General features: G+C 37.7%; 1 protein-coding gene across 2 annotated transcripts; it reads left to right on the plus strand.

Annotated features, from left to right (window-relative positions):
* Window positions 1-463: 463 nt before the first annotated feature.
* YEATS4 (YEATS domain containing 4) lies at window positions 464-20,032 on the plus strand. Of its 2 annotated transcripts, XM_069490660.1 has the most exons (7): window positions 464-687; window positions 3,290-3,409; window positions 5,879-5,945; window positions 6,026-6,120; window positions 11,835-11,927; window positions 12,016-12,103; window positions 19,517-20,032. In XM_069490660.1, the coding sequence occupies exons 1-7, from the start codon at window positions 637-639 to the stop codon at window positions 19,684-19,686; spliced, it is 684 nt and encodes a 227-aa protein (XP_069346761.1). In that variant the 5' UTR covers window positions 464-636; the 3' UTR covers window positions 19,687-20,032. The 2 variants fall into 2 exon arrangements, with proteins under 2 accessions (XP_069346761.1, XP_069346762.1); XM_069490661.1 differs by lacking the exons at window positions 5,879-5,945; window positions 6,026-6,120.
* Window positions 20,033-27,107: the final 7,075 nt, after the last annotated feature.

Here is a 27,107-nt window from a genome sequence, read left to right on the forward strand (position 1 = left end):
TGAAGAAAATTGGAAGTAGTCTTCCTCTAGAATTTTGAAAGTAGTACTTTCTAGATCCAATATTGCAGTTGAGCAATCTGAAGCCATTCTGATTCCAGAGTCTTCCAAACCTGGAAGTGTGTGCGGTCTTCTTTTTATCGCCGATGTTCTGAAAATTCACAAAGTGACACGCCTTGACGTGGATGTTTTCATATTTGTGCTAGGTGACTGATAGGCTCTTACAGTGTGGAAATCATATCTTTAAATTCTAGAAAGCTTTCTGAAATCACTTACTGATCATTTCATTGCCTACAACTTCTTTGTTCTCTCCGGAACGCCTACTACACCGGTCCTCTCACGGCGCGGCAGCGGCCAGGCGCGTGCGCAGTGTGCGCGGCGTGCGCCCGCCCCCGCCAGCCGGTCACGCCTGCGCACGGCGTCGCCGTCGCCGTCGCCCCTCCTTCCGCAGGGCTCTCCACTGGCGCCGGGCTGAATGGCCTTCCGGAACGCCGCGAGCCCCGGTGACTCGCCCTCTTTGGGCCAGAAACCCTCCGCCTGGGCTCGCGCGGGAGGAGCGGGGCCTCTGAGGGGAGCGGCGACCGCGCCGGCCCCGGTCTCTTTCCTTGGCGGCGGTGGCGGCTTCTTCCGTGGGACAATATGTTCAAGAGAATGGCCGAATTTGGGCCTGACTCCGGCGGGAGAGTGAAGGTCAGTGCCCGGCCCGCGCTCCCTTTTTGGGCGGCTCTTCCGTCCCGGCTCCTCCCTGTGCGGCGCGGGGAGGGCCCCTTTGGTTTCCTCTGGCGCCTTTTCTCCTTGGTTTTGAACCGTGGTTTCATGGTGGAGAGCGAGTCAGAGCCATTGAGCAGAAAGTCAGTGTTCGTTGGGCTTCAACTGCACCGCGTTGCTGCCACCCTCCCATCCCCGCCAAAGGACAAACATAAAGCAGCGGTGGCGAGGGGAGACCTACGTGGCTGCCAAGGAAATAGGCCACTCTGAGGGCGAGGAAATCTTGGCGTGGTGCACATTAACTGCCAGCTAAAGTCATCAGTTAACCGGGGCATGCCACCCATCTGGTGAGGACAATAATAACAGTAGCAAATAGTCGATGAGTGCTTCCCCGCAGAATTTACAAGCGCAATAACTGAGGCACCGAGGCGTAGAAAAGTTCAGAAAGTTTGCCCGAGTTCGTGGTGTTCACAAAGCCCCAAAGCTATGGCCAAGGCATGCAGAGAACATAACACCGTACCTGACACACAGGGAACATTCAATAAATCTCAGCTTTTGTTTTTTATGAGAGTTACAGAGCCTAACATTAATGTTTGACATTGTGACACTTCTCTCACGTTTTCCTGTATCCCTTGGTACGTTAATTTTTAAGGCAGACCCACTAGTTCCTGATATAACACCTATTTTTACCCCTTCTGATTTTTATTTGTAGCAAGAAGGAAATTTTTAAATTTTAAATTTTTTAAAAAGAAATCACGCACTTTCGCCTCAAAATTGTTAATCTGTAGATTTTTTAGTCCTTATCTATGTCATTTTTACATAATTTTAATTATAGTGTGTATACAGTTATCATACAGAGTCTTTTCATATCACATGTAAAGTGGGAATTCTTTGAAACTTTCAAAATCTGCTGAAATTTAATGGAAGAGAAAGAGATGCCAAGTAAAAGTTCATAGTACCAGAAGCTTTGTGAACATACATTTTGCCCAAGATTTTGGGAAAGGTTTTGGACTGTTAGGAAACTATGTTAGGACAAACGTTAGATTTTGGGAAAGAAATTACAGAACTTTCTTTGCTTGTAATCATACTGAGTTTTAAAAGTTTGCAAGTTTCAGCCCCTAGTGACGACGTTAAGCCTGTGGTCCTCAAATGCTTTTCCACCAAAAATAGTAATGTAAAGCTTCAAAATTGGGGATTGATTTCTCCTTGCTGATTCTTAGGCATTTTTTTGCAATTTAGATACATTTCATCCAGGTAGAACATCTTGAAAAGTGATCCCCTTTTTCATCATTGAGAAGCTCTGCAAGTTCCTAGGAACACAGTAGCAGCTATGACATCTTTTTTTATGCACTCACCATGTTAACACCTTTGTGGTCATTCAGTCAGGCCTTGAACCAGAAGCCCAATCTATGGTTCCTACAAAAGCCTCATTATTATCACTTAATCGTAATTAAGTTCTCACATAAACTGCTTGCCTTTCTTCTGAACTAACTTTAGGTTTATAGGTATTGGATTTAGTTGTTAATTATCCAGCCACAAGTAAAAGTTTTTCTGTTTTACTTTTTCTCATTTCTTATTAATTATGGTCGATTACATTGGCACAGCACTTTTCACGTGTAGTATTCTTGTTCTTTGTCCTTCAGATACATTCCTACTATTCAACAGTTCGTTTCAGATGGTCTTTCCTGTCCATCGTGATCTGTCAACACTCCCTGCCTTTACACTTACCAGATGTAATGAGAAAAATGTATGTACATCTCAGAAGTGAAGACAAATGTAGCAAACATGCCACTGGCCAGTGTTTACCAAGCTTTAGTCATCCAGATGCCACTTTACCATTTTTGCCATACCTGAATCCAACTGTAATATTTACTGTAACATTTACATTTAAATCAATTCAATTTTTAAAAGCCCCCTCCTAAACAATATTTTTGAAATTGTGGGTTTGAATTTCTAGTTACAGTTATGGTTTTTCTAATACTAATTAAATACATAAGTAATAAAATGAAAAGTGTTTACCCCTATTCTACCTCTCACGAACTGCCTTTTATGTTTGTACTATGCTTTGGGAAACATTACCATAGGCTGGTTAATAAGGATGTTACCATCAGATGATGCCAGTCAACATTGACAATTTTTATTCCAACACTTAGCTTTCAGGTTTGTAATTTAAGGGCTTTTTGCGTTTCTTTTTCTCTTTCCCTGTGTTTCTTTCTCTTTGAGGAGAATGGAAGAGGAGTTTATTTAATTTGCCAGTAAGTGAGGAGGTTGGCAGACTCCTGTGTCAAAGTACCAAAGTCCTCCTTTTTGCATTTCTTTTAATAAAACTTTAAAAGTGCTTTACATGGTGATTTAAGTAAAACCATTTTCAAAGTGGGAACATTGTAATTAATGTGATGTTCATTTATTTCTGTTAATATGAAATGAGGATAAGTGTCTAAAATTGATTTGAGAGAAATCCATGTCATAACCAAAGTCTGGATTGTTAGACTGCCATTCCTTGAAACAAGTTTTCAGAGCTCTCATTTTGTTTACTTAGATAATGGTACAATGTTTATTGGTTTTTAAATTATTTTTCTTTTAGGGGGTTACTATCGTTAAACCAATAGTTTATGGTAATGTTGCTCGATATTTTGGAAAGAAAAGAGAAGAAGATGGGCACACCCATCAGTGGACAGTATATGTAAAACCATACAGAAATGAGGTAGGCACTTGTTTTTTTCTAGAACTTTTTTGAACCTACAGTTTGTTTTGCTTGAAAATAAATTGTGACATTCTTTTGCAATAACTTTCTGATTATAAAATTGGCCTATTGTAGAACTGTTAACAAAAAAATTTTGAAAAAATAAAGTGCAAACTGTCATCTTCATTTAATTTTATTAGTAGAAATCACTTTTCTAAAAATGTTTCCTAATTAAAATTAAGGTAACAGGAACTATCATGCTATAAACACGGTACAAGTACACCATCTAACATCGTATCTTAAGTTAACATAGTATTTAATCAGGTTTTGCAGAACAGCTAATACTTAAAGTGATAATGCAGTAATAAGACCATCAGAGAATGTGAATGACAGTACTGCCATGTAACCTGGTTGCTGATAATTTTCTTTTGCTACTGAATCTCCAGTGCCTAGAATGCAGCAAGTACATAGGTATTCAAGAGATGTTTATTGTATAAAAAATTGCTCTATTTAAACCCTTCAAAGTCCGCACAGAAACTTGTATATGAATGTTCATAGCAACACTATTCATAGTAGCCAAAAAATGGAAATAACCCAAATGTCTTATGAACTGATGAATGGATAAATGTGGTATATCCATACAATTGAATATTATGCAGTAAAGAGAAACAAAGTACTGATACCTGCCACCACATCCATGAATTTGGAAGCATTATACTAAAGTGAAAGAAGCTAGATACAAAAGACCACATATTGTATGATTCCATTTATGTGAAATGTCCAGAATAGGCAAATCCATAGACACAGAAAATATATTAGTGGTTGCCAGTGGGTGGGGGGGGAGAGGGAACAGGAAGTGAGTGCTAATGGGTGCGGGATTTCTTTTTGTTTTATAAAAATGTTCCAAAATTGATTGTGGCAATGGTTGTGCAACTCTGTGAATATATTAAAAACCATTAAATTGTACACTTTAGGTAAATTGTGTGGGATGTGAATTATATCTCAATAAAACTATTATAAAATCTTCAATGACTACTTATTGCTCTGATGATAAAATTCAAATTCTTTATTATGCTTTAGAAAGCCTGCCCTGATCTTTCCTTACTTTACAGCCTTATCCCCTGTCTGTGCCTCCTTTCGTCATACCTTGCATTCTGCCAATACTAAAATAGTCTCAGTTTTCCAAAAGAACACTCTTAAACCACTCCACTCATTCCTTCCCACCCACTTTATTCCCATTCCCATTGATCCTTTTGGTCTTAGTTCAAGTATCATTTTCTTTGAAACTACTTTCTCGACCTCCAAAAGACTAAATGACCTATGGACTTATATTCTTACAATATAGTATAATAGTGACAAAGCAAGGTATTAAGATATCATGACAGTGTGATCCCAGTTTTATTTTTTAAAAATTAAATGTATGAAGATATAAGCACATAAAACATTCCTGAAAGCAAATAAAAAGGTTAATAAAAATTATTTTCACGCCTGTAATCCTAGCACTCTAGGAGGCTGAGGCGGGAGGATCACTTGAGGTTAGGAGTTTGAGACCAGCCTAAGCAAGAGCGAGACCCAGTCTCTACTAAAAATAGAAAGAAATGATCTGGACAGCTAAAAATATATAGAAAAAATTAGCTGGGCTTGGTGGCACATGCCTGTAGTCCCAGCTACTCGGGAGGCTGAGGCAGAAGGATTGCTTGAGCCCAGGAGTTTGAGGTTGCTGTGAGCTAGGCTGACGCCATGGCACGCTAGCCCAGACAATAGAGCGAGACTCTGTCTCAAAAATAACATAAAATAAAATAAAATAAATAAACATTATTATTGAGTGTGACTTATTCTGTTTTGCATGTCTTCTTTTTCTATAATGAATTATGTTCTTTTTCAAAAGCCACTTTCATCAGCAGAAGCCCTTTTATGTGTTAGAACTAATGAATGGGCTTCAAAATAAAATTAAGGGGGAGTTTTTGTACTCAACAGTTTTAGGTTGCTTTAGATTAGTTGTCCTTAGCTTTATGTAATATTATTTTGTTCTTTGGAGGTGACTATAGATTTGCTTTGGTTTATATGGTTATTTTTGTAAAAATACCAGAAATGTATTGTTTTTATGGAAAAATCAAAATTGATTTAGAATATGGTCTAAAGAGGTATATGAAAATAGGGTTTACAAAACAAGGGAATTAGGGACATATATGTTATATATTATGAATTCAGCATAAGCTTTCTTTGTTATATATTGAATTATATATTATGAATGATATATTGTATATATTATAAATTATAAAAGAATTCAGCATAAGCTTCCTTTGTTTTTTTAAAAAAAAGTAAAACCACTTCCCAGGTATATAATTCATGTTTTTTAGAAAATTTGATTCCATAAAATTTGAGGGGAAGTATGTTTTATAAAATCACATACATAACACTATGCTCAGTGTATTTCTTTGCTAGTTTTCATATGTAGATGATAGAACTAATTAATTTCTTATATTTTAGGATATGTCAGCATATGTGAAGAAAATCCAGTTTAAATTACATGAAAGCTATGGCAATCCTTTAAGAGGTACAGTACAGTCTTTTGAGTCATAATATACAAAGTTAAAAAGAGCTAGGAAACTAAATCATTTTTTTTTTTCTCTTCAGTTGTTACTAAGCCTCCATATGAAATTACTGAAACAGGATGGGGTGAATTTGAAATAATCATCAAAATATTTTTCATTGACCCTAATGAAAGACCTGTGAGTAACATTAATCTTTGCAAATATATGTTTTAGTAAGTGTGAAAACGTGTGATAATAATGAATATGTATCAAGATATAAGCACGTAAAATACTCCTAAAAGCAAATTTTTTTAATATTATTTATTAAGATGTACTTTATGTAAGCTTATGGGATAATGTATCTTGCCATGAGTTAAAATTTTCCATTTTTAAGTGAAGTGCTTTTCAAAACTTTTTTTTTTTCAAGCATGGAAAGAAGGGTATAATAGGAATATATATTGAAAGGGAACTGTGGAAATCAGATGATTAATATAGCAAAAAAAATTTAAAATTCATTAGTATCATTTGGTTGTTAGTAATAAACAAGTTGAGTCCATATGCTCTTAAGAAATTAAGCTCTTAGAAATAGTCCTTTTTTTTAAGCTGCCGTCAGTACTACCAGCTTTATTTTATATCTTTCATGAATATTTATAACCACTGACTTTTTCATCTTTTGATCTTTTCTTATCAGATTATTGCTTGATAACGTAAAATATCCCTCCAAGGTTTCACTTTGATCCTTCAGCAGCTTTGTGAGGTTAGTGATATCCTCATTTTAGAGATGAGGATACTAAGGCTCAGAGGTCAAATCATGTGCTCAGAAACACTCAGTTAATTGTGACAGAGCTTGTTTTTGAACCCAGGTATTTGCCTTCAGACCTTCTCTTTCTTTTGACTAAAACCACTAAACTTTTAAAAAAAAAACAAAAACAAAACAAAAACAATCTAAAAGGTCACAACTCACTTATGGCTCTCTCTTATTCCACGTACATGTGGCTAGGAGTTAACTCCAGTTTCAGGGCCTTAACATTCATCACCATTAATTTGCATCTTGTTAGCATCAGCTCGTTCTTTTAGCACCAAATATTTATGCTTCAATTATCTATGTGCTTTTTTTTTTTTTTTTTTTTAAGAGGGTCTTGGCCGGGCGAGGTGGCTCACGCCTGTAATCCTAGCACTTTGGGAGGCCGAGGCGGGTGGATCGCTTGAGGTCAGGAGTTCGAGACCAGCCTGAGGAAGAGCGAGACCCCGTCTCTACTAAAAATACAAAGAAATTATCTGGCCAACTAAAAATATATATAAAAAAAATTAGCTGGGCATGGTGGCGAATGCCGGTAGTCCCAGCTACTCGGGAGGCTGAGGCAGTAGGATCGCTTAAGCCCAGGAGTTTGAGGTTGCTGTGAGCTAGGCTGATGCCATGGCACTCACTCTAGCCCAGGCAACAGAGCAAGACTCTGTCTCAAAAAAAAAAAAAAAGAGGGTCTTGCTTTGCTGCCCAGGCTGGAATTCAGTGGTTCAGTTCACTGTAACCTCGAACTCCTGGGCTGAAGGAATCCTCCTGCCTTAGCCTTCTGAATAGCTAGGAGTACAGATGTGCCACCAGGGCTCATTGCTTTTTTAAAAAAATTTTGTAGTGACAGGGTCTTGCTGTTGCCCAGGCTTGTGGATGTGCTTTTAAAGGAGTTGAATATCACCTGGGCCAATGGTTCAGCAAACCATTTCCTAACTGGCACATCGGAAACACTTGAGGTGCTTTTTTTAAGAACTCAAACTCTGAGACCTCCTTTTCTGGAGAATCTAATTCAGTAGGCTTGGAGTGGGGCCAACAACCCAGGTGATTTTGATACACAGTGAGATTTGGGACCTATTGATGTAATCATCATTCTTCCTATGTAGGAGTGTATTTAGGCAGTCTCTCAAATGAGAATCTAGTTTGGGCTTGCATATCTCCAGCATGGAAGATTAACTTTAATCCTTAAGTGAAACATCCTATTCAGGTTTGGGGTAGTTCTGGTTGTTTAAGAAAGCTGTTACTTTATGGTACATTTCGTTAAACTTTTTACTGATAGCTGTTCATATATTAGTTTTCTCCTGAATAAATATTTATGACTCATTTAAATATTTTTCATGTGATAGGGTTTTTAGATCTCCTACCATTCTTGTCCTTCTTTAACACTCTCACACGCTTTATATTCTGTTTGGCAAGAAATTATTAAATATTCATTGTTTGCAAGATATTGTTTAAGGGATTGAGAAGGATACAGAGAGAAGATGCTGTGCCTGACCTTAATGAGTATAGTCTGTTAGGGAAAATACAGCACAGAATTCAACAGATGTTGAGAAGGAGGGAAAAAGAGATGCCCATAATGTTACTAGAGCAGAAGCTCTTTTTAACTTTGTGAGATTGCTGTATTTTCATTTTTATTTTGAGAATACGCTGTCTTACCTTTCTGTTTGCTCATCTGTCACCTCCCACCCCCAATTGGAAAATACACCTACAAAAGAAATCATCATGAGACAGCTCCCAAAGTCACTCTTAGAAAGGTAAAGTAATACAGTCTATTATACTTCTGTAGTGATTGGATCTATTTGATAGGTTCCCATATAGACTTACATAGGCCTGAATTTTATTCCCTAAATAGTTTTATAGTATTCTTACAGTGTAACGAAACCATTATATTTTAATAGTGAGCTATTACAGAAAATAAGTCATATGAAGATTTATTTAAAATATGTAAGAAAGACATAGGTAACTTCTGATTTACTTCTCTTTTTTTTTTTTTTTTTTTGAGACAGAGTCTCACTCTGTTGCCCGGGTTAGAGTGCCGTGGCGGCAGCCTAGCTCACAGCAACCTCAAACTCCTGGGCTCAAGCAATCCTTCTGCCTCAGCCTCCCGAGTAGCTGGGACTACAGGCAGGTGCCACAACACCCAGCTAATTTTTCTGTTTTTGGTAGAGACAGGGACTCGCTCTTATTCAGGTTGGTCTCCTCGCCCCACCTGTGACTTACTTCTATTATCTAGTAACCTATCATATAGTCAAGCCAATGTAAAAAAAAAAAATAGTTGTTTCTAAAAGAAAAATGCTGAAATTGGGATTTCATTCCTGGAAAAGGGGATTTCTAGGCAAGAATAGGCAGTTTCATTCTGTAAGAATTTTCACATTCTGATCAAAATTAGGGACATCTGTCTTGAAATTTTTTATTGCTTATAACTGCATGAGTGACTCTGAAGTCTGAATAATAAATTTAAGGAAGGACAGTTTTATGATGTAATAGTAAGAAAATTTTAATTATAAAAGTCAGACTTGCACATAGTTTTAAAAGAAGATTTCTAAAATAAAAAGTGCAAGTCTCCTATGTTACTTTCCTAGTATACAAACTGGGTGGCTTAAAACAATAGAAATTTACTCTCACAGTTCTGGAAGCTATAAGTCTGAAATCAAGGTGTTGGCCATGTTCTTTTCCAAAGTTTTTTCCTAGGGGAGGATCTTGCCTCTTCCAGCTCCTGGTAGCCCCAGATGTTCCTTGCCTTTTGGCAGCATAACTCTAGTCTTTGCCTCCATTGTCACATGGCTTTATCTCCCTCCCTGTCTCTGTATCTCTATATTTCTTTTAAGGATACCAGTCAGATTAGGGCCAACGCTAACAACTTCATCTTAACTTGATTACATCTACAAAGATCCTATTTCCAAATAAGATTACATCCACAGGTAATAAAAGTTAGAACTTCAACATATCCTTTGGGGGGACACAAATCAACCCATAACATCTTTCCCCCATTCCCAGGAAAACCACCTTTTAACAGTTACCTGTTTCATGACCAGGCACGGTGGCTCATGCCTATAATCTTAGCACTCTGGGAGGCCAAGGAGGGAGGATTGCTTGAGCTCAGGAGTTGAGACCAGCCTGAGCAAGAATGAAACCTCTTCTCAACTAAAAATAGAAAAATTAGCTGGGGGTTGTGTTGCACGTCTATTGTCCCAACTACTGGGGAGGCCGAGGCAGGAGGATTGCTTGAGCTCAGGAGTTGGAGGCTGCAGTGAGCTATGACAACACCACTGCACTCTGCCCAGGATGACAGAGTCAGACTCTGTTCCCCGCCCCCCCCCCAAAAAAAACAGTTACCTGTTTCAATTTTTCTAGAAATTACTCCCATGCATCTCATATATATAAACACTTAATTTTGGGTTTCTCAACTTTTAGACAATATCTTTTAATGATGACAGATGGTCCTTTTTCTTCCTTTTTTAAAGTTTTTTTTTTCATTTTGCTGGAGGAATTTCTTCAGAAAGAATGCCTGAGAAATAAACTTTTGGAGCCATTGCCCATTTGAACATGTCTTTATTTTTCTGTCATACTTGATGGTTGGGGTTAAAAATTCTAGTACCAAAGGAAGGATATTCTTTCTTGTCTGTGAGTGGAGGGGGAAGAAGGGAAGGCTCAGCTACACCACAGCATCCTTGATTTTGATACCTGCCAACTGTGAGGTTGGAGCCTCTCTGGGGCTCCTGGGAGCCCTGGCTCCCTCTTCTGATGCCGTTTTCTTTCTTTAGTTTTCAGGTTGTGATTTTTCTCTGTTAGTGGTTTTATTATTCTTCCTGGTAGTCTCATCTGCTTTCTGTCTGTTCCAGAAATTTGTCAAATTATCTGCTTTAAATTTATATGTAATTTGTGCTCTCTCATTTTCAGATTGTCTGTCTTTACTGTTATTTCAGTGGAATTCTGCATTTCTCTCCTCCCTTTCCACGTTCTTGGTACACCATCTTGAGCCTAGAGGATGTTCTTTAAATAGGATATTTTGACTTATTGAGCCATGTCCAGGGAAATCTGACATTTCTATAAATTGAGCTAGATTGTCTTTAAAGGGAGTTGATGCTTGTTCAAATTCGGTTGCAAGAATTTTTATATTTTCTGACTTTATTGTATCCTTCCTTGCTCCCTATTTCATGAGTGTTTTGAAGAATAGCATTCCCATATAATGATTTTAGCTAACTTTTTTAGAAAATTCTCTGAGGCTTCTGAATGGGTTTCTACAACTTCATCAACTCTGATGTTTTTGCCAGCTAGATTTTATTTTGCTAAAATAATCACATTGTGCTGCACAGCTTTTCCTTTGATTTCTTAGTACACCTCTTCTTGTTTGAAGACATATTGCTCTTGCCACAGTGAACTATCACTGACCAACTTCTTACTTACGTTTTTTTATTATGTCACATATGTAATAATCTTATAGATCCCCAAGGAGATTATCTTGCCCTCACTGAAAGTTTGAATATTGGTCATTTCTTTTGAAAGTATCAAATCTTTTTTTCCTGCAGTAAAGTTGTAAACTCTAATCTTCAGGGATAACTGTCACAAATTAATCCAGTTTCACTTGTGTGAGTAAAAGAATATATAGTGATTTCCCAGTTTAATTTTCATAGATGTATGTTGTGGAGGTTTTTTGTTGTTGTTTTTTGTTTTTTGTTTTTTGTTTTTTTTCTGGAGACAGAGTCTCACTCTGTCACCTCAGCTAGAGTGCAGTGGCATCATCATAGCTCAGAGCAACCTCAAACTCCTAGGCTCAAGCGATCCTCCCACCTTGGCCTCCTAGAATGCTAGGATTACAGGTGTGAGCCACTGCTCCTGGCCTTGTGTTATTTTTATACATAGTTAGTTGCTAGAGAATTTGAACAGATTTTACTTACCTTCTTCAGAACATTCATGTTGAGTAGATATGGATGGATAGTGGTACCTAACAGGAAAATAAAGATACAGAGAGTTTGAGTGACTTGTCATAATAAGTTAAAACAAGATCATGAATTTGATATGTCTACTTATTCCAGTCTCTAATTTAGTTAAAGAAATGACAGTGTCTCACAATGATGATGAAAACCATTGCACAGATGTGACATCTGTTTTTATTTCACAGGTAACCCTGTATCATTTACTAAAACTGTTTCAATCAGATACCAATGCAATGCTGGGAAAAAAGACAGTGGTTTCAGAGTTCTATGATGAAATGGTAAGAAGATTTTATAATGAGACTTTTAAAAGCATTTTAAGCTGGAGAACTTTGAAGTTATTGGGCTTTTTTTATTCTATCCTATTAGATATTTCAAGACCCAACAGCAATGATGCAACAGTTATTAACGACATCTCGTCAGCTAACATTAGGAGCCTATAAGCATGAAACAGAATGTAAGTGCCATGTGTTCACAATTAATCCTGAAAAATAGTGTATTCTGTAATATTGAGAGGATCGTGTGATTAGTGGTTACTAAACTGTTTTATAATGATATGTGTTAAAAAAACAAGGTATGTGTTACTGTAAAACATGTAAGAAGGATGTTTTCAATTGTTCTCAAAGTAGGCCTACTTTCAGAAAGGTAAAAGACGGCCTCTCATTCTCTGAAATACCGTTTGTCTATTTTATTCCCTAATTTGGTTTTAAGTATAGCTTTTCATTAGTCTTGCTTAGGCTGTCACTCAGTCATTTTGTTTACTAGTCTTTGCTAACAAAATCTGCTTGAAGAACCTTGTAGGACATAATTATACTTTTGTGTACTGTGAACTAGTTTATCTCATGTTTTTACCTATGTCATTTTACATATAATTTCAGATTAATGCTCAAGTGGTGAATACCTCAATGCCACATTGATAATCAGTCATATTATATTTTCCCCCTAAGCTGACATGGCCTCAGAATCCTCTACATGTCCCTTTATGCATCTATTGCCAATCATTTGCAGTTGGCATTCAAGATGAAACCTAGTTGCCATCCCTCTGTTAACATTTACGTCACTGTTCATTTAGTTATTTCTTTGATCTTTCTTTCATTCATTTAAGTATATATTGAGCACCAGTTATATGCCAGGCTTTATTCCAGGCACTGAGGATAGAGCAGTGTCTAAATCAGACCAAAAGCCCCGCCTTTGTGGGGCTTACATTCTAGTGGGAGGAAGATAAGTATTAAATAAATAGAACAATGAACTACAAAGTAGTGATTGGGTGCTAGGGAGAAAAGTAAAGCAGGGAAGAGCAGGGAGCAACTGTGGTGGAAGGAGATGATGGAGTTTTAAATATCAGGTCAGAAAATGGTTCCTGAGATTGTAGCATTTGGGGACCAAAGGTGTAAAGGAGAGATCTGAGGGGAGAATATTATATGTAGGGGGTGCAGCAAGGGCAAAAGCTCTGACCTAAGAGCATGTCTGGCATATCTGAGGAACAGCAAGAAGGCCAGTGTGACTGGAGTAGAGTGAATAAGGGGCCGAAGAGTGGGAGGAGAAGCCAGAGAAGTCTGTATAGGGACTTGTGGGTAACTGTAAGGACTTTAGATTATTAAACTGATGAGATGTGAAGTCATTTGTGGGTTTTGAGCAGAGGAATAACATTATCAGTCTAACATTTTAAAAAGATCACCCTTGCTCTGTGCTGAGAATAGACTGTCAAGCAGAACTGGTAGAAGCAGAAAGCATAGTTAGGAGGCTGTTCCAGTAATCCAGATATGATAGCATGGTGGCTTGGACCAGAGTATTAGCAGTGATGAGAAGAGGCCAGGTTCCAGACTTATTTTTAAGATAGGTGCAATAGGATTTGCTGATGGTTTGAATATTGAGATGTGGGGGAAAGATGAGCAAAGGATGACTCTTAAGGTTTTGGGCCTGAGGAACCCCCCAAAATTAATTGCTTTTTGTGAAGATGGGAAGTCTGGGAAGAACGGGTTTTTAGGGAAATACTAAGGGTATAATTTTGGACATGGTGCATGTGGGATTCCTGTAAGACATGTAAATGGAGATATTCAGAGGGGTGTTGTACCCTAAAGTCTGATATTCAAGGAGAAGTGTAGACTGAAGATACGAATTTGGAAATTAATAGAATTATAAATTTGTGAGACTAAGTGGTACTGTCAAAGGAGTGAGTGAAGATTTCTATGGAGAGAGAAAAACCAGGTGCATGGAATGTTCTGAAAACCAAGCGAAGAGAGTGTATAAAAAACTAGAGTCATTCACTGTGTCCAATACTGCTGATAGGTCAAGCAAGATGAGGGCCAAGACATTGGATATAGGAGGATGGAGGTCCTCAGTGACCTTAACGGGAATAGTTTATGGAGAATAGCAAGGACAGATCAATTGAAGTGGATAAGAGACAATGAGATGAGAGAAATTGGAAATGGGCCCTGTAGACAAGTCTGTGCTGGAGCTTGCCTGTAAAGGGGAGCAGTCGCCCTTGAAGCAGAATCAGGATATGGGGTCAACAGGGTATTGTTTTCATGGGGAAATAAACTAGTATATTTGTAATCTGAAAGGAGTGATCCAATAAAAGAAGGGGCAGAGGGATGGTCATGCAGAGGGAAAGGGATTGCTATTTAACCATCAGTGGTTATAGCAGTGCTTATATTTTCATAAAACACGTGACTAGGAGTTAAAAAGTCGGGATGTTAATGATACTTTTGCCACTTGATGGTCACTGAAAGTTGGTATGCTTCATTTTCTACACCTGCAAAAACATTTGCCTGGCCTACTTTGTTATGAACATAAAACAGATAAGTTTATGATAACTCCGAAATGGTAAAAAGCACTACTTGTATGCATTTAGAAAAACATTTTAAATTTCAATAGATGAATGGGCAAAAGACATGGGCAGAAGGATGGAAGAAGAGATCACCAGTAAATAAAATGGGAAAATATTGGTCCTGCTAGTAATTTTTAAAATCTTGACCAAATAGTAATGAGTGACTATATTTGTCCTATCAAATTAACAAAAGGAGTTTTTAATAGTGTACCTATTAAGGATGTGGTAAACCTTGCATTCTCATGAATTGTTTGAGTATAAATTGTTTTAGTTTTTAGGAAAGCTATTTGGGAATATTACTCAAGGGCCTAAAAAAAATGTGTACCTTTACCAATTTGAAGGCATGATACTCAATATTTCTTAGTAATAAATTATCAGATTTGAGTGCTTACTCTGTGTACTATTCTAAGTCTATACATGTATAAACTAAAATAATTTAACTCTACAACAACTTTATTGAGTAATCCCATTTAGAAAAGTAAACTAAGGCACAAGGAGGTTGAAGTTAAGAAGTTTGCCCAGGGCAACACAGCTAGTTAATGGTAGAATCAGAACGTGATCCCAGGCAGTCCTCAAAACTTAGGCTCTAAAAATTTAGTGATGTTTTGAGATAGAGTAATATCTGGGATAGAGGTTGATCATTATGGAACATATTAAAAGTTTATAAAGATGCTTTACACTGTAAACCAGTGGAATTTTACTTAAGCACTAATGATCTAGCTTTTAATAGTAGTAATTACTTCTACAAGGAGTAATAAAAATGATAGTGAACATTTACTGAGAGCTTAGTATGTATCAGACAAACACTTTACATTTCTTAATTTATTGAGTACTCATAACAACCCTAGGAGGGAGGGATTAGCCTTATTTTGTATGTAAGGACCCTAGAGAGATTTGATAACTTGCCCAAAATTACCCAGTGGAGCCTGGATTTAAACCCAGAGTCTGTCCTCTTAACTAATAAGCTACTCTGTCTCTGTGTAAAAGCCTTACAGTCTGTGCTTCTAACCAGTAAGTTATACTTACTCAAAACAAGTAATAGTCCCTTTTTTTTCCCTTAAGACAGGGTCTTACTCTGTCGCCCAGGCTCGAGTACAGTGGTGTGATCATAGCTCACTGCAGCCTCCAACTCCTGGGCTCAAGCAATCCTCCTGCCTCAGCCTCTCGAGTAGCTGGGACTACAGGTGTGCGCCACCACACCTGGCTAATTTTTTTATTTTTTGTGGAGATGGGGGTCTCTGTAAGTTGCCAGGCTAGTCTCAAACTCCTGGCCTCAGGTGATCCTCCCACCTCAGCCTCCCAAAATGCTGGGATTACAGGAATGAGCCACCACACCCAGCCATTAATTCTTTTTTGGAATGACTTCCTCTAAATTGAGACTTCACTGTAACAAACTTTTCTATTTTACATGAGCATTTAATATATAGGAAGCAGAAAACTGGAATAAGCTGAAAGAAGTTTTAAAATGTTTTTCCCCGGGATCTCATTGCTAATTAACTCAGGTCTTCTTCCAAATATATCATGCCCTTTGCAGTCTTATGAATTGTCAAAAATAAAGTATTGTGACTAAAACAAGAATCTCTGTTATATCTACAGTGAATGCTGTCCTGACAATTGAGTTAAATTAGGTCTCCCTGACTAGATTTAAACTACCTTTTACGATGATACAGGACCACTTGTTTGTATGCTGTTTGCAGGGCCTGCTGTGTTCACTTCATCTAACTCCTTTCTCATTCTTTAAAACTCAGTTCAGATTTTACTTCTGACAAGAAGTCTTCCTTGATAATACACACCCTTTCTCTTTGATATGAAGCTAGTCTTCTCTCATGGCCCCCTGTGATTACCTTGTGACACTATATGGCATTATTTTTCTTGCCTGTTTCCTACCTCTATACCCCAGCATCTAACAAAGTGCCTATCACTCAATATATGTTTTTTTAATTGATGTAGGGAGAGAGGGTACGAAAGACTAAAAATTTCTGCATAGTAAAAAGCACTGTGAACAAAGTCTAATGACAGATAAGCCGTGAAAAAATATTGTACACATGTCACAAATGACTAGTTTCCTTAACATATGGTAGTCCCCCACTTGTCCATTAGGGATGCATCAAAGATCCCCAGGTGGATACCTGAAACTGTGGATAGTCCCAAACCCTATATATACTGTGTTCTTTCCTGCACTTCAAACATATCTATGATAAAGTTTAGTTTATAAATTAGGCACAGTAAGAGATTAACATCAACAACTAATAATAGAACAATTGTAACAGTATACTGTAATAAAAGTTATGTGAATGTGCTGTATCTCTTAAAATACCTTATTGTACTATACTCACCTGTTTTCAGACCACTATTGACAGTGAATAACTGAAACCGTGGAAAGCAAAACCTCGAATAAGCAGGGATTACTGTATAAAGAGCTCCTACAAATCAATAAGAAAGGTCAATAATACAGTAGGAAAATGAGCAAAGGAAAAACAGAGAATTCATAGAAGGGAAGGGAGAAATGTCTCTTAAGCATATAAAAAGATTAGCCTCAACAGTAATAAGAGAAGTGCAATTTAAAATTACTCTGAAATACTGTTTTTGACCTTTCAGATTAAGACCAAAAAGTTGATGCAATAAGGAAACACACATGTAATGCCAGTGGAATTATAAATTGATAGATCCTTCTAGGAGTTGCTTGGCATTCTTCCAAAATTACAAGTACATACATTCTTTAACCTAACAATTCCACTTACAGAAATTTATTTTACAGGTATACTGAAATGATTATGCGCTGCATGCACATTATTGCAATGTTTGTAATAGAAACAGTGGAAATATTCTGAATGTACATGAATAGGGGACAGACTGTATACATTCAATGAAGTCCTCTGCAGTCATTAAGAATGAGAGCTCTGTGATACAGAATGAGCTTCCAGATAGAATGTTAAGTGAAACAGCACAATGCAGAACAATGTGTATAATATGATACCGATTACATTGAGGGGATAAAAAAGAAACTGCACTTAGGTATATGCTTGTATATCAACAGACTGTTTCTGGAACGATATCAGAGAACCCTGATTATCTCTGAGAAGAAGCACTGTTGATTGCAAGGATAGGTGGGGGGCAGAAGTACAAAGAGTTTTTCGCTATCCACTCTTCAGCCTTTTAACTTGTATCCTGTATGTACTACATTGTTTTTTAAAAATAAAAGCAGTGAAAAATTACAAAGAAAAATATGGATTGTATTGGCAATATAAAATTTATTGTATTGCAAAAATTTATCACAGGCCGGGATGATGGCTCATACTTGTAATCCTAGCACTCTACGAGGCCAAGGCAGGAGGATTGCTTGAGCTCAGGAGTCTGAGACTAGCCTGAGCAAGAGTGAGACCCCCGTCTCTACTAAAAATAGAAAAATTAGCCAGGTGTGGTGGCACACACCTGTAATCCTGGCTACTTGGGAGGCTGAGGCAGGAGAATCACTTGAGCTCAGGAGTTTGAGGTTGCTGTGAGCTAGTGCTAACGCCATGGCACTCTAGCTCAGGTGACAGGGCGAGACTCTATCTCAAAAAAAAAAAAAAAAAATTTTTATCACAAAAAGCAAGTCACTGGCAATGAGCATTAAAAGGAAAGTACTCACTAATATTTATTGCATATTTTTTACCTGTTAGATGCTTTACATATAATTGTTTCACTTAATCCTTATAAATCCTCTGAAAAATATCTAGTTTTAACTATATGGTATAGAGGAAAAGACTGAGGGAGACTTAGAGGTGTCAGTTTCAGCTAATAAGAGACCAAGTATTTATTTGAGTCTTAAGTCTTTCTGATTTCAAAGCTGGCTCCATCCAACTATCCTGCTTCTAACTAGTGACCGTCTTATATTAGTTAGAGTGCAACTTTAATAGTCAGCAGCAGCAATTACCTAAAATGTCCACAAGATGGAAATGTTGGATTCAAGCAGGCATTTTTCTTTGTAAAACATAGTGCTACATATTCGAGTGGCATATTTAAATAGATGTATCCTATTTTACAATAATGACATTTTCTTTAGTAATTTGCTGTATAGCCAGCTAGATGTTTAAAAATCATTTAATGTTGGCTGGGCGCAGTGGCTCACACCTGTAATCCTAGCACTCTGGGAGGCCAAGGCAGGAGGATTGCTTGAGCTCAGGAGTTCGAGACCAGCCTGAGCAAGAGTGAGACCCTGTCTCTACTAAAAATAGAAACAAAAAATTATCCAGGTGTGGTGGCATGCCTGTAGTCTCAGCTACTCGGGAGGCTGAGGCAGAAGGATTGCTTGAGGCCAGGAGTTTGAGGTTGCTGTGAGCTAGGCTGACGCCACGGCACTCTGGCCCAGGCAACAGAACAAGACTCTGTCTCAAAACAAACAAACAAACAAAAATAATAGTTGATAGGGCTTTTTATGTACCAGGCATTATTCTGGGCACATTACATACATTAATTCATTTAAAATATTCTCAATAAATAATATTATGAGGTATTTGCTATTACAACCTCTGTTTTATAAATGAGGAAATGAACGTAGGTTAAATAACTTAGAGTATCACAGCTAAGAAGTGGTAGAACTGGAATTCAAACTTAGTTAATGCTATAGTTTTTGAAAAAAAGATATGGGCTTGTTTTGATAGTGTGATTTTGTTTATGTAAGTTTCAGTTGTTCGTCAATTTAAGAATACTTCTAGTTAGCTCTTCTTATTAGCTGATATCTCTTAAATTTGTATGTCCTCTTATTTCCATGTTAATATATATATGGTGAAAAACAAGGACATTGTGTCTTCAAATGTTAACTGTGAGTTAGTGACCAGAATTTCATTCTTAATTGTAGAAAACATCTTAGATTCCCTCTTGAGAATTCAGAAAATTTTCTCCCACCCCTCACCAGCCCATGTTTAATGTTATATATCTTAAGTTGTCCATATTTTATCATGGAAATAATGACCTAAGGAAATGCCGTATTTATTATTCCGTGACATCTTAGATGTGAGGAAAATTAAATAATTCAGTAAAAGTATTTGTTTTTCTTAGTTGCAGAACTTGAAGTGAAAACCAGAGAAAAATTAGAAGCTGCCAAGAAAAAAACAAGCTTTGAAATTGCAGAGCTTAAGGAGAGATTAAAAGCAAGTCGTGAAACTATAAATTGTTTAAAAAATGAAATCAGGAAACTTGAAGAAGATGATCAGACAAAAGATATATAAACAGTTCTGTAGAGAACTTAGTAATAAGCCAGACTGAAAATAAGGTGGACTTTAATGGAGAAATAGACTTAGTGCAAATGTTGTGATGTTTCTTAGTGGAACTGTATATACAGTGATCGACAGTGGATTTCTCAGCGATGGGGGTCAAAGTATTTGTACTGTTCCAGCAATCTTTAATGGAAAATATATGTGTGGAAGAGCAGATGCTGTATAGGCATTTTACCAACCCATTTTAGGGAAATTCCGATGTTAAGCACAATTTAAAAATATTTTTATTGGAATATGTGTATAGCTTCTTATCTTTTTGACAGGCATCAAAATTTCATTATAAAGTATAACTTGTACAAATTTTGTACTTCTCTAGTAGTTATTATTAGTGATAAAATTAATGTATATATTTAATTTCTTCAAATTCTTACCTATCCCCATCCTACTTTTTTGTATATGATGTGCCCAGTCAATATTCAATAAATGTAGTGTACGGATCCTGTTTCTGCCTCTTGATGTGTTTCTTCCTCTTTGAAGACTACCTGAAATTCCCTCAGTAAAAATAACATATCTCTGTAGTATTGTGAGCTCACTGTTGAGTGAGCTATAGGCACTGTTGAGTGCCTCTTATTGGCACTCATAGCATATAGAAGCTCTTCAGTGACAAAGATCAGATCTTAAGTTTTTTTTTTGGTTTTTTTTTTTTTTTGAGACAGTCTCGCTTTGTTGCCCAGGCTAGAGTGAGTGCCGTGGCATCAGTCTAGCTCACAGCAACCTCAAACTCCTGGGCTCAAGCGATCCTCCTGCCTCAGCCTCCCAGGTAGCTGGGACTACAGGCATGTGCCACCATGCCCGGCTAATTTTTTCTATATATATTTTAGTTGGCCAGATAATTTCTTTCTATTTTTAGTAGAGACGGGGTCTTGCTCTTGCTCAGGCTGGTCGTGAACTCCTGACCTCGAGTGATCCACCTGCCTCGGCCTCCTGGAGTGCTAGGATTACAGGCGTGAGCCACAGCGCCCGGCCCAGATCTTAAGTGTTGTTCTGCTTAATTATCACAGTGTCATTATTCCTCAGATATGAAAACATTAAAGCCTTTGTGCATGTTGCAGAGACACATGGAAAACAGCTGTGCATCAACTTCATGCAGCACCCCTAATTTCTCTACCTTCTCCTCTTGGCCTCTCTTGTTCAAGTCCACATAGTGAGTCCTCTGTTTTTGGACTCATCTACTTTGAACATTCAGTAATACTTAATCTTTAAAGGCATGTTGGCTGAACCATCTTGGCAACCTAGGGACAAAATAGGTAGGAAAGTATTTTGGGCCATTCGAGGTGGCTCATGCCTATAGTCCTAGCACTTTGAGAGGCCAAGTCGGGAGGATTCCTCGAGACCAGAAGTTCAAGACCAGCCTGAATAAGAGTGAGACCTCATCTCTACAAAAAATAGAAAAATTAGCTGGGCATGGTGGTGCCTTCCTGTAGTCCCAGCTACTCAGGAGACTCAAGCAGGAGGATCGCTTGAGCCCCAGGAATTTGAGGTTGTAGTGAGCTATGATGATGCCACTATACTCTATCCCTGGCAACAGAGCAAGATCATGTCTCCAAAAAGAAAAAAAAATAAAGAAGAAGAAAAAAGTATTTTGGCAAACGTGATGTTAACAAGTTACATGGCTCCTAAAAAGTGGCAACCATCCCTGTGCCTAATGCAAGGTTTTTGTATTCTCTCTAGTCATAACTAGCTACTCTGACACTTTAAGATACTTTTTAATCTATCTGCCTTGGTAGATTGGTTACTTTTTATTTTGTTGCTTTATTTTTTAAGTTGTGGCATTTATAAGCATTATGAGCTTGTGCAAAGCTCTCTGTGATTTAAAATTTCTGCCAGGGCCCTCAGGAACTTGGGAGTAGCACTTAAAATTGAGGCAGGCATCATTCAGCTTTTTCCCACCTCCTAGCCCCATGCCTGCCAGGCCCATCAAGATAAGATTCCCCACAGTGTAGGGCAGGGCCTGGGGATAGTTCAGAAAAACTAGTGAGAGGAAAGCCCCATTCTACTTGAGGAGCCTTGACATGGAAGATCATCCCTCTATTCTAGTAAGATTAGGCCCTGAGAATGTATTGGTTCATAAAACCAAAGTCCATGTATGCAGGTCTGACTTTGTGCATACATGGATACAGGGGATCAGAATATGTCATCATGGTTCTGTGTTGGCTTTAATCTTGGTAAGATCTTATGAGGTTACAAAGAACTATAACTCAATAATAAAAAGGCAACCAAAGCTAAAAATGGGCTAAGGATTTGAATAGACATTTCTCTAAAGAAGATGTAGAAATGGCCAATATGCACTTAAGAAAATGCTTAACGTCGTTAGTCATTAGGAAAATGCAAATCGGGACCACAGTGAGATACCACTTAACATCCACTAGTATGGCTACAATTTTAAACAAAACACAAAAAAGTTGATGAGGATGTAGCTAAATTGGAACCCTCATGCATTGCTGGTGGGAATGTAAAATGGTATAGCCACTTTGGAAAAACAGTTTGCTAATTCCTCAAAATATTAAACATAGATACCCAATGACCCAGCCATTCCACTCCTAGTACCTAAGAGAAATGAAAACACAGTCACACAAAAACTTGTATACAAATGTTCATAGCATTATGCATAATTGCCAAAAAGAAAACAACCCAAATGTTTATCAACTAATGAATTAATGAACTATGATATGTCCATATGCTGAAATATTATTCAGCCTTTGTAAAAAGGAAGTACTGGTCAGGCACAGTGGCTCACACCTGTAATCCTAGCACTTTGGGAGACTGCGGTGGGAGGATCACTTGAGGCCAGGAGTTTGAGACCAGCCTGGGCAAGTGTGAGACCCTGTCTTACAAAAAATAGAAAAATTAGTGGGGCATGGTAGCACGTGCCTGTAGTCCCAGCTACTCAGAAGACTGATGAAAACATGCTAATTGAACAACGGCAAACACAAGAAGCCACATATTGTGTGATTCCATTTATATGAAATGTCCAGGAAAGGCAAATCGGTAGAAAGAGAAGGCTCAGTAGTAGTTACCAGGGCCTGGGGTGGGGAGAAGGCGGAGTGGAAAGGGTTTCCTTTTTGGGTGATGCAATGTTCAGGAATTAGTGGTGGTAGTTGCACAACCTTGTGAATATACTAAAAACACTGAATTGTATACTTCAAAATGGTTAAAATGGTGAGCATTATGTGAATGTTTTCGGTAAAAATATTTAAAAACATTTAGGTGGCAATTTTTGTTTAGAATTCTAAAAGCCTTTAAAATATTAATATTTTATAAGGTCTTGATTTCTACTTCCCCATTCTTCTACAAGCAGAGGAGAATATTTATTTACCAAGGAATAATTTCTTTTTTTTTTTTTTTTTTTTTTTTTTGAGACAGAGTCTCACTCTGTTGCCCAGGCTAGAGTGAGTGCCGTGGCGTCAGCCTAGCTCACAGCAACCTCAAACTCCTGGGCTCAAGCGATCCTCCTGTCTCAGCCTCCCGAGTAGCTGGGACTACAGGAATGCACCACCCTGCCCGGCTAATTTTTTCTATATATATTTTTAGCTGTCCATATAATTTCTTTCTATTTTTTTTAGTAGAGATGGGGTCTCGCTCTTGCTCAGGCTGGTCTCGAACTCCTGAGCTCAAACGATCCGCCCACCTCGGCCTCCCAGAGAGCTAGGATTACAGGCGTGAGCCACCGCGCCCGGCCTACCAAGGAATAATTTCTTCATCGAGACAAGAACTAAGAACAATTAAAGGAAACTCAGCTAATTAGGCAGCTCACTTTGAAGAAGATCAAAGTATAAGTCTCATTTTTCTAACCAATGTAGGTAGGTGGTGCTGTTATCCATATTTTAGAGATAGGAGATTAAGGGGCTACATGATGTTGAGTCAACCAGCAGTGACTCAGACAAGTAATCTATAGCTAGGCTTCTCTCATGTTCAAAGTGTTAGCATTTTTAATTGTCTGTTGCTCATGCTTAAATACTTCTCAAACCTCCTTCCTTTAACTAATTGGAGTAATTTAAGACTATATCAAATATGAACATCAGGCAGCATAAAGACAACACTGTAGATAAGAATCTTGCTGGCCGTTAGTAACGTGTAAGAAAGTTCTGGTGTTAAGTCCTGTTGGATGGAATGCTAAAGAACAGACATTTGAAATGTCTTGCAGAAGACATTTCAGGTACCTATTCCTTAGCATTACCCGTAATGTCTCCAGTTTTGTTTTTTAATAATACAGACTTCAACTCTTGAAATTAAAACCAAAGAAAATGAGATCATACAGATACTAGCCAGAAAAAAATCAGTATTTTCTTGGAGTTGAAAAGAACTTTGTAAGCACAATGCAAAACCCAGAAATCATAAAGTTTTGAATCTCAAATTTGAGTGAGTTTAGGAATCTCCTGAGATTTGCTTTAAAATAATCTGGGGAATGGGGGATAGAAGGGGGAATGGGATGTACAGATGAAATGAAATTGGCTGTATGTTGGTAATTGTTGAAGCTTGGTAATGGGTACATGGGAATTTACTATATTATTTTCTCCACTTTTTTATATGCTTGAGATTTTCCATAATAAATTTTTTTAAGTGTTAGAGAAAATCACTATGATTTTTTCTTCTCCCTGAAGTCAACTAATAAAGAATAAGTCATTTGATCTTATTTAATCAGCACACTCTCTCAGAAGATGACAATGGCTTCTAGTTGCATGGTTAACATGTTTACTTCTATATTTTATTGTAGCAAATTCTTCAGTACTGATCATTGAATATAAGAAAAGTTTGGAAGGATGGATGAAAAGGAGGGAAAAAGAAAGGGTAGGAAAGGGGAAAGAAAATCCCCTAGAGAGCTTTTTAAAAGTACAGAGTCCTAAAGTTCACCCCCAGAAGTTTAACTAAGTCTGGAATGGGGCCCAGGAATTTGCATTTGTACAAGGCATCCAGGAGATTTGAGAAACTGTCATAGTGGCACAACTTGGTCAGTGGACTACATAAAAATGCAACACTTTTAGATGGGGGAAAAAACAATAAAGATGGCCTAAAGGAAAACTGGGACATATATAATAATGTCTAATTTCTTATGGTAAAAAAATTCTTATAAATCATTAAGGAAGATGAATGAACCACTGGCAAAAGGAGCAAAGATTTAAACAGGTAGTTCACTAAAGAGGACATAAAATGTCCTATTAATATGCTTGAGCTCACTAAATCTTAAGCATTTGCAAAATTTAAATAGCAAATATTTCTCATCCATGTAGGGTGAGGTAAATAGTACAGATGAATATTGATAACAGAAGACAGCATTGATGATACCTAAGAGGAGACCAGAAATATAGGCCATCTGGCAGATGGAAATGGATGGTCTTTTTATTTTTCATCTGAAATTCAAATTTAACTAGACATCTTGTATTTTTATTTGCTAACTCTACATTTGAAAGTTTAGATTTGAAAGAACAAAGCAAAACAAAAGCAAGACTGACCAGTGCTAGCAAGAGAGTGGAGAAACAGCTACTCTCATACAGTGGTGGGATTATAAATTAATTCAACATTTTTGGAGAACAGTTTGGCATTAGCTAGTAAAATACTCTTTTAACTCAGCAATTTCACTTTTAAATTTTACATTCGTGTAATTTTTTTATTTAAAGCAATTCAAATTTTAAGAATGTATTATTTAGGAATAGTTATCCAAATATGCAAGATACATACAAGAATGTTCACTGCAGCATTGTTTACAATAAACAAAGGGAAAAAAATTGGAAACAAGGCAAATGTCTGTCAATAGAAGCTGTGTGAATTATGATATGTAGTGGTATAGTGGAATCCTCTTTGATTGTCAAAATGAATAAAATAGATCTGTATGCCCTGACATGAAAAAATAGCTGGATTATGCATCCTGGTTAGTGAAGGGGAAAAGGCAGTTTGAAAACAGTGTTTCTGATCCCATTTTTGTAAACCACATATTGGGGTATACAGAGAAAAATAACTTGGAGGAATTTTCACCAATCTTTTTTTTTCTTCTCTAGCCTACTTCAGAGAAAGAAATTTTCACTGATCTTAACAACAGAATTATTATAAGGGACTCCCACTATCTACATTACGTGCCTAAATAGTAATACTTGAATTTTTTACAAGAAGATGCATTTGGCCGAGGTGGGCGGATCGTTTGAGCTCAGGAGTTCGAGACCAGCCTGAGCAAGAGCGAGACCCCATCTCTACCAAAAATAGAAAGAAATTATATGGACAGCTAAAAATATATATAGAAAAAATTAGCCGGGCATGGTGGTGCATACCTGTAGTCCCAGCTACTCGGGAGGCTGAGACAGGAGGATCGCTTGAGCTCAGGAGTTTGAGGTTGCTGTGAGCTAGGCTGACGCCACGGCACTCACTCTAGCCTGGGCAACAGAGTGAGACTCTGTCTCAAAAAAAAAAAAAAAAAAAGCTAAAAAAAAAAAAAGATGCATTTTATTTAAGTGAGAGAATTAAAAATAATTTAAAAATTAAAGGGAAAAACAGATGTCTTGATTCTCAGAGCATTGCTTCCTATGAACCAAATCATGATGAAGTATCATGTGACAGTTCAAAGAAATGAGACATGATCTGTAAATGATATGAGGGATTGAGGGACCAGGACTCTTTCAGGGACTTTACTGGAGGGTAAAGGTCCTTATGGGTAAGGTCCTTGCTTTTCAGTGTGTTATCCATTGAACTGGGATAAATAACATCATGAGCGTGATGTAGAAAGAGGTGGTTAAAAGTATGAGTTTCATCTATCTTCTGCCCTAGCCTGGACTCTCTGATCTGGCTTTTTAATTATTTTTAATTAAAATAATTTTTAATTAATTGACCACCTAGATACCAGTAGCCTTATATAATATGCCCCATGCCAATCCCCAACTCTAGGTAGCCCTACCCCTCTCCCACCACCACCCCAGTCTGTTTACTCTTTCTCACTTTCACTGGCTACCCACCCTGCGTTAACTATTCTCTACCCTCAACAAGGCTTCATTGCTCTTTTTTTTTTTTTTGAGACAGAGTCTCACTTTGTTGCCCAGGCTAGAGTGCCGTGGCATCAGCCTACCTCACAGCAACCTCAAACTCCTGGGCTCAAGCAATCCTTCTGCCTCAGCCTCCTGAGTAGCTGGGACTACAGGCATGCGCCACCATGCCCGGCTAATTTTTCTATATATATATTTTAGCTGTCCATATAATTTCTTTCTGTTTTTAATAGAGACAGGGTCTCACTCTTGCTCAGGCTGGTCTCAAACTCCTGAGCTCAAACAATCCGCCCGCCTCTGCCTCCCAGAGTGCTAGGATTACAGGCGTGAGCCACTGCGCTGGGCCCTCCTTGCTCTTTAGTGATTCCTTATTCTCCCCTTAGTTAATTCTTCATCATTGCTGTTTGA

This window comes from Eulemur rufifrons, chromosome 16 (genome assembly GCF_041146395.1).
Source record: "Eulemur rufifrons isolate Redbay chromosome 16, OSU_ERuf_1, whole genome shotgun sequence".
Lineage (NCBI taxonomy): Eukaryota > Metazoa > Chordata > Mammalia > Primates > Lemuridae > Eulemur > Eulemur rufifrons.